Consider the following 14491-nt stretch of genomic DNA (forward strand, 5'->3'; position numbering starts at 1 on the left):
TTTATTTAGCTTTATGGTTTATATTTTATACATACTTGTTTATTCTTGCGTGACATTACATAAAATTAAAGAATTAAAAGACTATACAGCAAGAAAAGGCATACATATACTAGCAAAAAAATTGCAAAACGATTAATAAAATTACAATGTAATCTCTTTCGCGTGCTGAGCCGCAAATGACACATATCTAAATTCACTGATCACTATAAATTTGCCACAGATGCTTTTTGCACAGGGGGTAAACTCGGCAGCAGTGCAATTCTTAAGTTCAGGTGGCATGTCGTTCCACAGTTTCACCAATCTGAAGGAAAAAGCTTATCTTTATGATAAATTTTGTTTAGCTTACATTTTTGCACTCGAACTTTTAAACATTTTTTTTACAGAAAAATCAATTTTTTGGGAGGCACTATCTTCTGCTAGAAAGAGCACTAAGTCTTGATCTGACCAAAAAATAAATATTTTTAATTGGAGGCTTTTGACTACAGAATAGGGAAATTGTGGAACGATACTTTACCACCCACATCGAAAGACTGTTCGGCGGCACAGTTTCCATCACTGTGCAAGGCGTATGTTAGTTCAAGCTTTTTTTTAGTTTAGTTAATTTTGTGGTTCTGTTAGTCTGGGCTCATTTCGGCTTTGTACTCATGAGTAGTCTTAACAAGCTGCTGGCCAGAAATGTCTCCCTTTTCTCACTTCTTTTTATTATTCTGACACAACTATATTTATCTATCTTATAATTTTAAGTTAGAATAAACAACCAAAGAGTAATTCTACCAGATTTTTCTTAAAATCAAAGAAATTATTTTTAGATGTAATTTGAATGTTTAAATAATTGTGTGTCATTTCCTCTTTCATCAGTTAGATTTTGGTAATCGCTACATTCCGTGCAAGATTGAGATAAAAATTGAGAAAGTAAAACATTGGATACGCAGCTGCGACACTGGTAACAAATATTTTCGCCAAAACTGATTAGAAAGAGAGTAAAATACACAATGACCTCCACTAATTGCATTTCGAGTCATACATTTGCCAGACGGTCAATTATCACTCTGCAAAAATGTCCCTCTAGTCTGGCCGGCTGTGTTACAAGTGAAATGCGCGTGTCACAGCGATACGGACATTTATTAAATTAGTAGCCCGGCTATGTTAAGTGCGTTGTTTGTTAATTCGTTATCCAGAGAGAGAGAGATGCCTGCCAAGATAAGCTCAGCCAGCCTGTTGATGTTTGCGTGCTAATAAGCTCTAACACGGCACCTCTTTTTGTCACCCAGCATAAGCAATAAATAAACTGCTTCCTAATATTACCTGCCCATAGCCTAGCACGTTCGCGGCCAATGGTGCTAAAATTATTGTTGGCGCCGTTAAATAGTAATGTGGGTAGTTCGCGCACGGCCGCAGTTTTATCGCCCTTGTAAAATGCAAATGTTTGTTCAGGGGGACATGAAGCACGCGTGGACAACTTGACGTAAACTTCATTCCATTTTTCGGTACTAGCTATTTTGAATTTTAGTCAATTTGGCGACGAAAATGCTTCTAGCGTTTATCTGTTTATAAAGGTAGAGTGCTCATTATTTGGCCAGGCAAATATGGTTGAAAAAATTTACTTTAAGTTCAATGAAAGAATCTTGCCTTTTAATTTAAAAAATACTATAAATATAGATTTTGCGGCGAGTGTTTATATTAAAAGAAAAAATAGTAAAAAAATTGCTCTGAGAATAGAACAAAATTCTACAAAACTAGATATGCAATAGTTTAGTGATGGACGCCTAATTTGTTTTATAAACTTTATATTCTATGAAAAATTAATGGTAAAAACTAGCTCAATTTCAATAAAAATGTTTGGGAAAGATTAAACGTATTTTACCTCTGTGGGATCCAATTCAAGGTCATCCCTTCAAAAAGGGTTTGATCCAATATATTTTGTATCGTTGTTAGCGCAAAATAGTGAGCCTTTTCCTATTTCAGTAGAATAGAGAGAATTTCTTTATTTTATTTTGCCTTAAAAATTTGTTTATACAGGAAAATTTGTTAGACAAATTGTGATTACATTTTTTCTTAACGGTTTTTTATGATCGGAATGTTTCTTCAAGAGAGTTTATCAGAAGTGATATAACCCTATATTTTTACATCGATTTTCGAGTTATGTATCTTTTTTAAACAGACGGCAGCTTTTTCAACCCTTCATCTAGTTTTTTATTGCGGGAAAACAAGCGTTTACATTTTCCACTCATCGCCATAACAAGAACTTAAACCACGTACTATTGTAAATGGCAAGTAGAGCGGCAGAAGAAGCATATGGGGTGGCAAGCGCAGTGTGCGGGGCGCAGCGACCACAGTTCGAAATTGCATTAGGAATTGTATACTGTGCGGGAAATGAGGCTACGCAGGTCTCGGTGGCGCTGAAAAGCCTGCTCGGCGCCGAAGCAGCGAATTTGCAGCAGCAGCAGCGTGTGCACTGCTAGTGTGCTGAAATGTGGGGGGAAATTCAAAGTACATAATAAAATCGATACGCCAGCCGAGTGAGTGCCACACACCGTCGGCCAGGCATTTTTCTCATCGCTAAATTATTTGACGCACTCAACTGCTGTTTTAATTGGAGCCGCGCGGTGTTGCCTGGCTTGAATCCTCCCGTTGCCATTGCGGTGTGTGCAATACTCGCTATCCGTCGTGGTGCTTCGCAAAAAATGACACCACTCTGCCATTTTGCCAGCCTTTCCTTGGTGGTTTGTGCTGCGCTGACGCTGATGCACTAGCATTATCAATTGTTGCAAAACAATTCCTGCCCCTAAGTGCAGGGTTGTAAATGCCCGGTTTCCTCTTTCCCCTTTTAATGGCTGCTCTATGTACCCAGATGTTTTGATTCAAAGTTCTAGAGAAATATTCAGAGTACAAAATTTTATAAATAGGAAGAGCATAACACTAAAATATTAAAGTTTAGGTTTTGCATAGTTTTGAAGCTTCTCTCTGAGTCATTTTTCGTGCACGACACTCAAATGTGACATTTTTCGCTAGACTAGAGTATAATTTGCAATCAGATTTCATCATCAGAATACATCTAGACTATATTTTATTTTTCTCATTCCGTGCATAATATCCGTGATCAGGACTCATGTTTTCTCGGATTTAAAATTGATTATAAACACGGAAAAGCGATTTCTATGTCTATTGGCAAATCATCTATTATTGCGATTATTGTTTTCGGTGAATTTTCATTCCATTGCGTCATTCTCTGCTAGTCTGTGACTGTTGCTAATTCCTTCACTTTTATAAACTATTAACTCTTCTCTCCCAGATAAATATTTATTCTATACCGATATCTCCATTTTGTAACTAGCGATGTCAACAAATTTATGCATCCACAAATGCGGCTTAAACATTCTGAAGATGCTTTTTTCTACTTGAGTCATTGGTGTTTGACACTTTCTCATATACAAACGGAGGAACTCAACACCGAAATAGCAAGCCACGCGTTTGAGATGATTGCAAAGCTGTCGCTTACTTGACATTTTTAGTACACCAAGTCTAACTAACGAGGGTAGAATTTTTAAAACAGGTCATATCTTAGTCAGAGGACGTTGGCCAATTTTTTGTGGCATTTCAGCTGAATAAATCATAATCGGACTCTTCCTCGTTGTTAAAGTTGAAACTACATTCGTCTTGACATTTTTCGGTTCCTATACTGGCACCCAATTCACAAGAATATAAATTTTCATCATCATAAAATTGCAAACACACTTAGCAAAGTTTCAACTTTTTAGCAATGAGGTCAAGTCCGATTAAGACTTTTTTCTTCAGGAATGCCTTCCTCGTGTGCAAACACCATCGAGTAATTTTGCTGGAAATGCTTTCAGAAATTTGTTAAATAATGACAATGCTAAAATGCTTTTCCGACTAGACCAAATTTGCCATGGACGTAAAAGACGTCAAGCCTTTGAGAGTTCTTTAGAAAATTGCCAACAGGCATTGTGTAGGTAGCAATCTAGAAGAAGTCAAGCCCACTTTCAACCTGCTAGAGCCTTCTTTTATCAGAATGGCGGTGCGATGTATCAGGCGGATTGAGGACAAAAAGTGCGTGAATGAAGTACAGTAGCAGGCTTCTTCAAATAGGGAAAAAGACAAGAGAGGGCGTGAGAACCACTTGGTAAACAGCAGGCCGCAACAAAGTGACGCGTATGTGAGTCTCACTCTCGGGGTGCACGTGCGAGATCAAACAGATGCGTTTCATCAGCAGCTGAACGCGCCACTTTGCGCACCTGCACTTTTAATCAGACACACACACCTCCGTGCATATGCACGGCAGCGGAGAAGAAAGAGAAACAGAGAGGCGAAACCGCGCAAAATTGAGAGAAAAAGAGAGGAGGGCTGCTGGCTGCGCTGTGGCGAATTCTGCACGGCCAGCCTGGGGGTGAGTTTGATAAACAGAGGGGTGATGTAGGTCGAGCTGAATTCTTTAAGACACGTCGAGCAACATCCAGCAACAGCAGCAGTGGCGGCAGCGGAGAAAAAAGTAGCTTGCGCGCGGCACGAGAAGAAACAGAGGCAGAAGACGGCGACGAGGAAGGCAAATACAGTGTGTGTAACATTAGAGAAGGAAGGGTTTCGGTGTGTGTAAGCAAGGGCTGGCTGGCTGGCAGGCTGTGTGTGGGGGCTATATACATGGTGCCGACCGAGTATGTACCTTGACGGCGTATTGATCCGCTGGAGCCACGGCTGCTGATGCTCCTAGTGCTACACCAGAGAGCACACAAAAGAAATCATGCCATTCTCTCTCACTCGCCCGCTCACTCGCCTGCTCTCTCGCTCGCTCGCTCGCGCACTCGGGCTCTATCTTCCCTCTCGGCCACTTTAATTACGATCCGCTAATAGGCCGGGGGACCGTCGCCCGCGGGGGCTGATCCCTGCCGCCCCCGGACCCACGCCGCCGCCGCCGCCTTCTTTCGCTCTCTCTTCATTTATTATCGTTCGCCAATCGCTCCCTCGCCACCGCTTTGTGTGTTGCATGTGTTGATTTGCACGTGAACAGGTGTAGTGGTGGTTGTGTGGGTAAATTATTCGGGTCGAGTCGCGCCTGCTTTATCTCGTCGCGCCACTGCACACCGGTGTCAGCTGAATGGAGTAACACTTGCAAACGACCTTTTAAACTATCTGGAAAATTTCCACTCGCGCGATTGCTGCCGACGATTCATTCAAAGCTGCAAATTTTACACAATTGCCCATTTGGCAGCTGTTTTTCTCCTTGGTGATTTTTTTCATAAAAAGCAAAACCGTTTGATAAATTTCAAAATATTTTTACATTGTTTGAAACAATCGTACACAAAATGAAAATTTAGAAGTGCAATCAAAAACTACGGAAATAATTTGATTTTTTGAATCTTATCTTTACTTTATGATCATTTGCCAAATTTGCAGATAAAATTAAATTTTACATCATAAAATGAGCTGTCACATAATAAGCTGAAATTCGTACATTTTTTACAGTGAGTTAATTTGGACTCACATTTTCGAGGGAGGAGATATTGTTATCAAGCGTTGTCGTAATCAGCGAATATGTTTAATACTTTTTTACAATTTAATAAACCAGCAGAACAGTGCAAATCTTATGAAAATATGGTTTTATTAACTGGCGTACTCAAATGATATTGCCCCTGAAAAATTGATAAATGAAGAAGCAATCTAGGAAAATTGTTTGGTTACAGAATATATGCTTGGTAGTTTCGGCCCATTCAATTTAAATTAATGATAGCAATTTTATTATTCCACATACACCACTTATTTACCAATTGCTTACCTTTAAACGCGTTCTAAAGGCTATTGATATTATTGCTGGTTTTTCTGCAAAACATTAAAAACTAGCATTGCAGGCTACACTCAATAAATAATTTAATTCCTATCGATCAATGTCCTTAAATTAGGACTTCGTTTGTCTATTGCACAGTTAAAACTCAATGTTATGAAAATTATGTCTCCTGCATTCTCTTCCATCTTTATTTGTTCGATTTCGTGCTACCAAACCGTTTTCAAACCGGATTAACTAAATTTAAATATTGAAGTTGTAGGGAAAGTGTAATGTTCTGGTGTTGCTCGTTTCGTTTCGTGGTGAGCTTTAAGCTGAAAGGCATCTTTGCGCTGCGTTTCCTCTGGAGCGTCAACAGCCCCGCCCTGAAAGGAATATATATATGTATATCGGGTGAACTAGGAGCCAAAGGGGAAGCAAGCATCCTTACCGATGAGACTGCTAAGTAACTCGTAATGCATGAAATTCGCTCTTTTCTGCTCGTTATCTGCTTCACCGGCGGCAGGTCGGTTGCCTTCTCGGTTGCTCCGAATTGGCGGGGCTAATTTGATAATACCCAGCGAGCCATAATGGCGTGCCATCATGTAAACTGCGCCTCGCTCGCACGTCTTCAGGGAGTCGCAAAAGACGAGACGAAATGTGTTGGAGGCTTGGCTCGATATCTGCACCGAGTCGTCTTTTTCGCTCGGCAAACTCGGCCGACCTGCTCTCGCTAGGTTTCCGCACACCTTGCCACCGCTGCTGCTGCAGGTGTGAATTATTAATTCGCACCCTCACCTCTGTCGAGACAAACTAACTTTGCTTCCAATAAAGATGATGTGTGCTTTAAGTGACCTCAGTTGTTACTTCAACGCCACTATTTTGGATTTTCACCCACAACGTTTGGTTTATTAGAGTTGGAAAGCATATTATGAAAAGTGCATCATATGGATTGCGTTTTCAACACGAGAGTTGCTCAAACTAAAACAGTTTTTGAACACTCTAGCTCAAGTACAGCAGTTTTGTCCGATTTAGATTTCATCATAAGGCTTCAGTCCATCTATTTTATAGTTTTAAGCTACGTAGAAGGCAACTGACAACTAATCGTTAAATTCTAGCTTCAAAAGTGATGTCAGAAAATCGACTTTTTTTGTTAAACAAGCTACATTGGACCAAAAATCCAATTTAATTTTAATATTGCGGACAAAAATTCTAAATTGCTGGTAAACATTTTTATAGCTATATTTCTATCCTGCAAAAATAATTTTGACCCCAAAATTAAAGTGCTCAAAAATTAAATATTGATCAAGACTATAGCTATATAGTGTGAGAAAATAAATTCAGAATTAAATGCATGTTTTAATTGTGTTCATCCGAATATCCGCTCTTTAAATATTATTATATTAATTTTTTCTGAATTAAAACCGATTACTCAGCTTCATGAATGATCACTATGGTAAATTTCTCAACATGTGTTAGGCATCGACCCCAATCCCAACTACCATATTGATTCAAAATATCGCTTTCACTTAAATCCAACATGCTTTTCTTCCTAAATTACCAAATTCATGTGAATTCCAATATCAACGCAAGAGTTTAGGCAGGAAAACGACATAAAGATTGCCTGAAGTGCAAATTCCCTTCAATTTATCATAAGCACTAAACACTAAAAGATGTTGTTATTAGTTATAAACGCATTAGTGGGCGTGATACGGGACGTTGTACTGCGTAATATCGTTAGAAGGGATTTACCGCGGTCGAATGCCAAGATGATCTTTACTTCCGTTGTTGACCACTTGTGCATTAGGAAAACACGCCGCGTAAAAACAAATACGAGCCTATAATTAGAAGCGGCGCTCTCCAACTGCCACTCGCAGTTGTGCGCGCATATGTTTGATTAGGAAGGCATCGGAACGGTGATTGATGGGCTCGACCAATCAAATAGTGCGTCCATCGACGGACGTATGAGCAGAGCCGTTTTTCATCAAGTGCCTCTTGTGTATACGAATTTGCCGGGACTGCGCGATCCAGCGTTTTTTTATCATATTGGTTGTCCATTTCGAAAAAAACAACGGTGCCCCCGTCCGATCGAAAAATACCTCCGTTTCGTGTGCGCAGTTTCCATCCTGCCTGTTATTTACACTCGCTTAAAGTGCGCTCGCAAGAATGCCGAGAGAAAATCAATAGTTCGCGGCCAACTAGTGGTCCACGAGGACTGAAATGAATTTCACTCCAGATACACACTCAGCCTATATTTATTTTGTACAAAATGCAAGGGTCGACAGGAAAGGGAGAGAGCAGAAAAAGAGTCAATATTTTTCCCGGTCGTCGCTTTTATCGAGCGCTGAGCGAGCAGCCGGATCTCCGCGAGTGATGCCCGCCATCGAATATTAAAAATTGGCATTGCTGAATTAGCATGACCCAGATCGAACAAAGAACGCGCACGCGGCGCTGCCAGCCTCCCCGAACCAGATGACCCGCTGCTCTCATCTCTAGAGAACGGCGCTCTTCTCGCTTTTCGCCGGCCCTGACCCTCTTATTCTGCTGCATCTGGAATGCTGATTGCATTCGTGTGCTGTACACATCGCGCTGTTATGAGTTTCTCCACCCTCGGCCGTGCATTTACATTGGCATTTACGCCCAGGGGGTTTCAGACAGCAAACTGCCATTAAAATGATGCTTCTTGCTGTGTTTTCAGCTTCAAATCAAACACGAAAATCTTGCTCGAATGCACATCAAAATAATAAAAAATTTGCATTTGATTCGAGTTACAAAAGATGTATTGTTAAATTGCGATATCCCAAATTAGCCCTGTAGAAATATGAACCAAAAAATACGCATAGTCAAGAAAACGATCCCGGTCTATTTTCGACATTCCAAGACTTGCGTAACTACATCTTGTTCCGAGCGATTGCCGCGCTATTTGTGGAGCGAGTAATAATGGAAGAGCAAGTACGTACTCGAGCCGCTGTTTGAAGTTAAAAATATAGCTTCTCGAACCTGCAGCTATTTTTATTTTGCCCTCGATTATCGAGTAGGTGCACGCTGGCAGACAAAACACAAATCCAAATTGTTTACATCAGCGAAATGTGATGCCATAATACCACAACACGTTTGGCCACTCGTGCAGGAGGCTGATGAAGTTCTTTCTTGTACATGATCGTTCATATAATAGCCAATCTGGATAAAATAAAAACGGTTTGAAGCAAACTAATTATGAAAGACGAGAGGAAAGGTAGCTTGAGTAAATCGTTCTTTATTTTACTAGTTTCATGTCGCAAAAAATTTCAGAAATAAAATTATAACTATAATACAACGCTGACAGTGTGATCTGTTTCACTTATTCTATTAACAACAGTCAAAACAATCAAGCAAATAGGAATGTCATTGTCCCTCTACTTAAAAATAAATATGCAAATTATATGCAATAAAGCCCATTTTGAAAATAAATACCTTAACAAACATGATCACTCATCGTGTGCGTCTTTGTTTTCAGGCTGGAGGCGTAATGGGGAACGCTGCGGGCGGCGCAGCGACCTCAGGTGAGGCGGCGTGGTGACGAGTACAGGCGCAGCAGCAGGCATCAGCCAACCCTGCGATGGGCAACAAGCTGAGCTGCTCTTGCGCGCCGCTCATACGCAAGGCGTACCGCTATGAAGACTCGCCCTGGCAGACTTCACGCCGCCGAGACGGCCACCTTCTCAGGTCAGTCCCGAGCACCACATATAAAATATTTGAAAAAAATGACGAGGATTCGATCAAATTTCCGTAGTTTTGATCTCATACACATCCACAATGCCATTCAGTTTGGTTATTTTTTGTATTGGTAATGTTTGCATTTGATTGCAATGATTTTTTGACGCCAAATTTCTTTTTCGTTATTATTGCCAACCATTTCTCACCTAAAACTAACGCCCACTGTCATCTATCTCTGATTTCTCTCTCTCTTTCTCTTAACACAGCATGCTTCTACTTTCCAATCACAAAAACTGACTCTCTCTAGCTTTTCTCTTCAACCTCTGGACCCCCAGGCAAGCAATTACCAATACGTTTCATTTGGAGCAGAGCTCACAAATCAAGATGTGCGTTACTCCACTCACATCAGTAAAGCCCATTGCGCAGGCCGTAAATGACTTTGCCACCTGCAACAATCGGCCTTTTTTGCCGGTGTTTCGGAAAGTAAAAAATCCGTCCTGCGACTATTGTCAAGCAAACAAACTTTGTAGCTGTTACGTGGACGGCCCCTTAATTTAAACGTGCTAGGCAACCCGGTGGGCGGGCACGTCCGACCGGCTGCCTAGCCGCTCGGTCAGCAGCCTGACTTTGATATATTGAACTTTGTATTTGTTTTCGCACCTGAAGCAGACTCTGGGCCGAGGTATTCCACGTGAGCGCCAGTGGGGCAGGTACCGTGAAATGGCAGCAAGTGTCAGAGGACCTGGTACCTGTCAACATCACCTGCATTCAGGACTCGCCTGAGTGCGTTTTCCACATTACTGCCTACAACTCGCAAGTCGACAAAATTCTCGACGTCCGACTCGTGCAACCAGGTAACCACGTTTCCAATGCCAACAAGGGTTTAATTTTAATGGGGCTTGAAAAATATTTTTTAGTTTGAAATAAAATATGTCAATCAGAACTGTTGAAATTTGTATATTTCAGCGGACAAGCGTTGGCCAGTACACCGTGACACCATGAATGTTAGGGCTGGTAATGATTAGGACACGGTGACCCTGGGCAATGGTGACGTCACTATGTACTGGCCGCTCCCCTTGCCCGCTAACGATTCCAAAAATTCCAATGGTGTTCTGATATCAGAATTTCCGGCCAAATATATTTGAAAAAAGTATATTTTGACAGCAATAATATCCTTCAAATTCATGCGTAAATTAAATTTCACCAAATCAATTTTAAATATTTTGAAACAGGAGCCAACTGCTTTAATAACTCTCCATGAAGTTTTATCATTTACAGATTTCCAATGTGTGCTAACTTAAAGTTTGCATTTTTGTTCTTTACTTTTCTAACTCTGGTTCTTCATTTTCAGGCACACGGATCGGACAAGCTTCAGAATGTTTTGTTTATTGGAAAGATCCCATGACAAATGACACGTGGGGCCTCAACTTCACGTCTCCCATCGACGCGAAGCAGTTCCGAGAATGCTGCGTAAGTAGAATGATAAATGACTTGTGCCACCTGGTGAACAAGCAGCACCGCCTTTAACCCGTCAGTTCGATTGAGAAAGAAAATCTGAAAAGGAATAGCAAAAAAATCCGTTCCGTTTTTTGCGTCCTCGCGAGTGTAAATTAAAATGCCGCTACTTTCTGCACTGCCTCAATCAATACTTTCTTAGCAGAGAAAACAGGCAGAAGGGCCGATAAAAGTAGCAGGCGGTACAGGTGGCGAAGAATGCGGCTCGATATTGAGATCCGCGCCCCAATCTGGTCCGTTTTTTGCATCCAAATTTTACGACGGAGCCGCACACATTGCCAGCCGCGTAATATCAATTCGATGGCGGCGGCAGCGGCGGCGGTGCAGCCAGCCACCGCCATCGTTGTTTTCTAACAATTTTCACGCCTTGTAACGAGCGCCATTAAATGGGGCGCCGTAAATCCGGTGCCCGCCCTTCTGCAGCAAATTCAATTTCGGCCTATGAGACGTTCACTCGCGGTCTACTGCGCCTCACTATATTTATTTACGATGACGACGTCGCTGACTAGATTTTGCCCCGCGCGCATCGCACGCCGCTGTTATTTGCTTTTTCAATCGCACACTCAAAGCGTTTAATGCGCGCATCTTCCGAGCTTTTTACTACACTGCAGATTCGAGGCTTCCAAACCGCCGATGCTAATGATTAATCAATACTTGCAATTAGCTCTGTCAGAGAAATGGCGCCAAGAACGAAGCGAGTGTAACTTTTAACGACCCACTAAACGTTTATTGAGAATTTTAATATTTTAATAATCCTTTTTACATGAAAAAAGCCATTTTTCCACAAAGATAGATTACATTGATATATTTTATGTTTTCATAAAACTTTGCCCTCTGCTTTGTCACAGAAATAGTTTTTAAACGGATAATACCAGTTGTCTGGTTGCAACCCCGTTGTATGATGTGGAACTTTTGAAAGGTTAACTAACTACAAATTTCTTATTGCAGTCGCCGTCGTTCAAGTTCTCACGTAAGGCTTCGTCGTCGTACTCGTTGCGCCTGGAGCCGCCGAAACAGAAGGTGAAAGCCAAAAGGAAGCCGCTGTCGACGCCGGCCTCGCCGTCGAGGTCGCGGGAGCCCCAGTGCACCTGCATGACCCCGGAGCAATACGCACGACTGCGGGCGCAGGACCCGCGCTATCGTGAGTTCCTTTTACTTTTGTGTCTTCTCCGCGTGAGCTATTTGCAACAGAAAGCCGCCTTTCGCATCTGCTACTCGCCGGCATTAGTTATTCATCACAACGCCCTAATGGATAGGGGAGTCGTAAATATTTTTACAGCAGATGCTTCTCGACATGTGTCTTGTGAATTTTTAATCGGCATCCTGCTGCTCCAGACCAATCAATAATCAGCTGAAAACTAACAAACTGCTGTCGCAGAATTAGTTCTTTTCGTTTCATTGAGTATAATATGGTAGGATTTTAGATCAAATGGCATTTCCGATTCAAATTTCTAAATTAAACATTTTAAATGCTTGCAAAAAAAAACTAAAATACTTGATATAATCAAAAATTAGTCAATTTCACACGCAGGAAATGTATAGCTGCCTATCGCTGCATATTTTTAAACCGATTACAGTTATATTTGTTCATTTTCTTTTAAAAATGAAAGAGATTTTCACAATCAACGTTTTATTTTGCACCTTTTTTTGGCTTAATGGCTTGTTGGCAATGTTTTGGTTTTTAAATTGTACAGCAACTTACATAAAGCTCCCTATTTAGTCCCACTGTTTAAAAGAATCTGACCGTCAAAATTCTGTTGTGCTTTTATTTTTTTATGTTTTTATATTAAATTTTAAAACTGTTTGGGATCTTTTTGGCACGCTATATTTCCTGTCAATGATGGGCTGCCATAGAATTTCTACAATTCCAATGTTTGCCATTATTTGTCCAAACCCAGACCCTTTAAAACAAGTTGAGATCAGGAATAAACTTCAATTCAGTAAAATCGTGATAATTTGATTTGTTGGGCTGTTTTTTTTTAGTTTCAGTCCCAAGCCAAGGTAAATGTAACCTGCACAGCATATTTTTTTATTGTCCTGAAAGCCGTTGGAAAGGTGCGAAAACCAGTCAGCGCCGGTGCGTTCCCCTAGCCTTTTGGGCTATTTCTGCATTTCAAATCACTAAATTAACCACCATTTTGCCATCTCTGACATATTAAACAGCCAGTAATAGATCCCCAAAATATTCTAGCATTTAAAAAACAGATAATTAAATGTTTGATTTTTCAGGTTCGTCAACACTTCCACGAGCGCAGTCGGTGCGTTCTGCGTCGGGCGACGACGGCACCACGCGAAGCGAGAAGGTGGCGGCCGCCACTTCGAGCACCTCTCTGTATGACAACGTGCAGGGTGGGCCGAAACGCGGCGAACAGGCGTACAGCAGCCTGCGACAGCGCGCGGGCGGCGTAGGAGGCAACACGCAGCCCTCGCAGCAGCAGCAGCCGGAGGCCAAGGCGGCCAACCACGTTAGCACGCAGCAGAGCGGCACGACCGAAACTGCTCAGCAGACGAGCGCAGGCCGCCAGCCGCCGCCCGGAGGCAACGTGCAGCTTGGCCGCCGCGGCAAGCAGCTGGCCGACCTGAAGCAGCAGTACTACTCGGACGCGGAAACCTCCAGGGACGAGGAGTTCAGGCACAAGCGCGCCAAGAGCAAAAGCACTGACGACATGACGCTCGCCAACGAACGCAACATCAGTCTGGACAGCAACACGCTCAAGCGAATGCTCAAACCCATGCCTTCGGTCAGTTTACTATTTTTTCCCATTATGTTGCAATTTTTTTATGCCCTAACTAGAATATGTATACAAAGAAAATTGTGTTATTTTAAATAGAGATGAAGCACAGGAAAAAGCTTTTTAGTCTTCTTCCTAACTGCAACAGAGAAATTTTCGCTTTAGATTGTTCACTATCTGTATATCTCAATACTTAAGTTTGATATATAAAAGGAATCCTAAAAATTTGATGCTCTGCTTACTGGCTCACTTTTAGATCTGATTAACACGTTTTGAAATTTTGGTTCAAAGATAGGAAGAAACTATCAATTCTCTCTTTGCTCAAGGATACAAATTTTAGTTGTTATCACTCATCTTAGCGATTATTACAAAGCAAAAATACGTTTTAAAACTAAAACCAACAATAAAGTGCACTCGAATTGAAAAAAACCTATTTTCATGCATTCTTCCAATTCCGGGATGGTTTTCTAAATAATTAGACACATTGTTTGAATAAATTTATAAACATTTTGTTTTTCATCTAATATAAAAGTTCGATATTTAAAATATTTACAAGAGAACCTCAGCATGGAAAATTACCGAAGAAGAAAATACGACCAATTAGACAGATCAACGCAAAAAAATTTGTTTCTTGGCCATTATGGCCTTTAAGCGCACATTCGAAATTATCTTTTCAACATTAACTTTTTTAAATTATACAAAATTTGAAACAATTTTTAATTATGATTTTTCGGATTTATCAAAATTTTGCAACAGTTAAAACTTTTACGATCTA

General features: G+C 41.1%; 1 protein-coding gene across 11 annotated transcripts in view; it reads left to right on the plus strand.

Annotated features, from left to right (window-relative positions):
* sif (still life) overlaps positions 1 to 14491 on the plus strand; it is an 83356-nt gene that overhangs the window by 8073 nt on the left and 60792 nt on the right. For 9 of the 11 annotated variants that reach the window (XM_065497433.1, XM_065497426.1, XM_065497427.1 and 6 more), the window contains exons 2-6: positions 9270 to 9478; positions 10136 to 10323; positions 10821 to 10939; positions 11933 to 12125; positions 13214 to 13725. In XM_065497433.1, the coding sequence (XP_065353505.1) occupies positions 9372 to 9478; positions 10136 to 10323; positions 10821 to 10939; positions 11933 to 12125; positions 13214 to 13725 (1119 nt within the window). In that variant the 5' untranslated portion in view covers positions 9270 to 9371. The remainder of the gene's footprint in view (positions 1 to 9269; positions 9479 to 10135; positions 10324 to 10820; positions 10940 to 11932; positions 12126 to 13213; positions 13726 to 14491) is intronic. The other 2 variants (XM_065497428.1, XM_065497436.1) reach the window with 1 other exon arrangement.

Source organism: Cloeon dipterum, chromosome 1 (genome assembly GCF_949628265.1).
Source record: "Cloeon dipterum chromosome 1, ieCloDipt1.1, whole genome shotgun sequence".
NCBI lineage: Eukaryota > Metazoa > Arthropoda > Insecta > Ephemeroptera > Baetidae > Cloeon > Cloeon dipterum.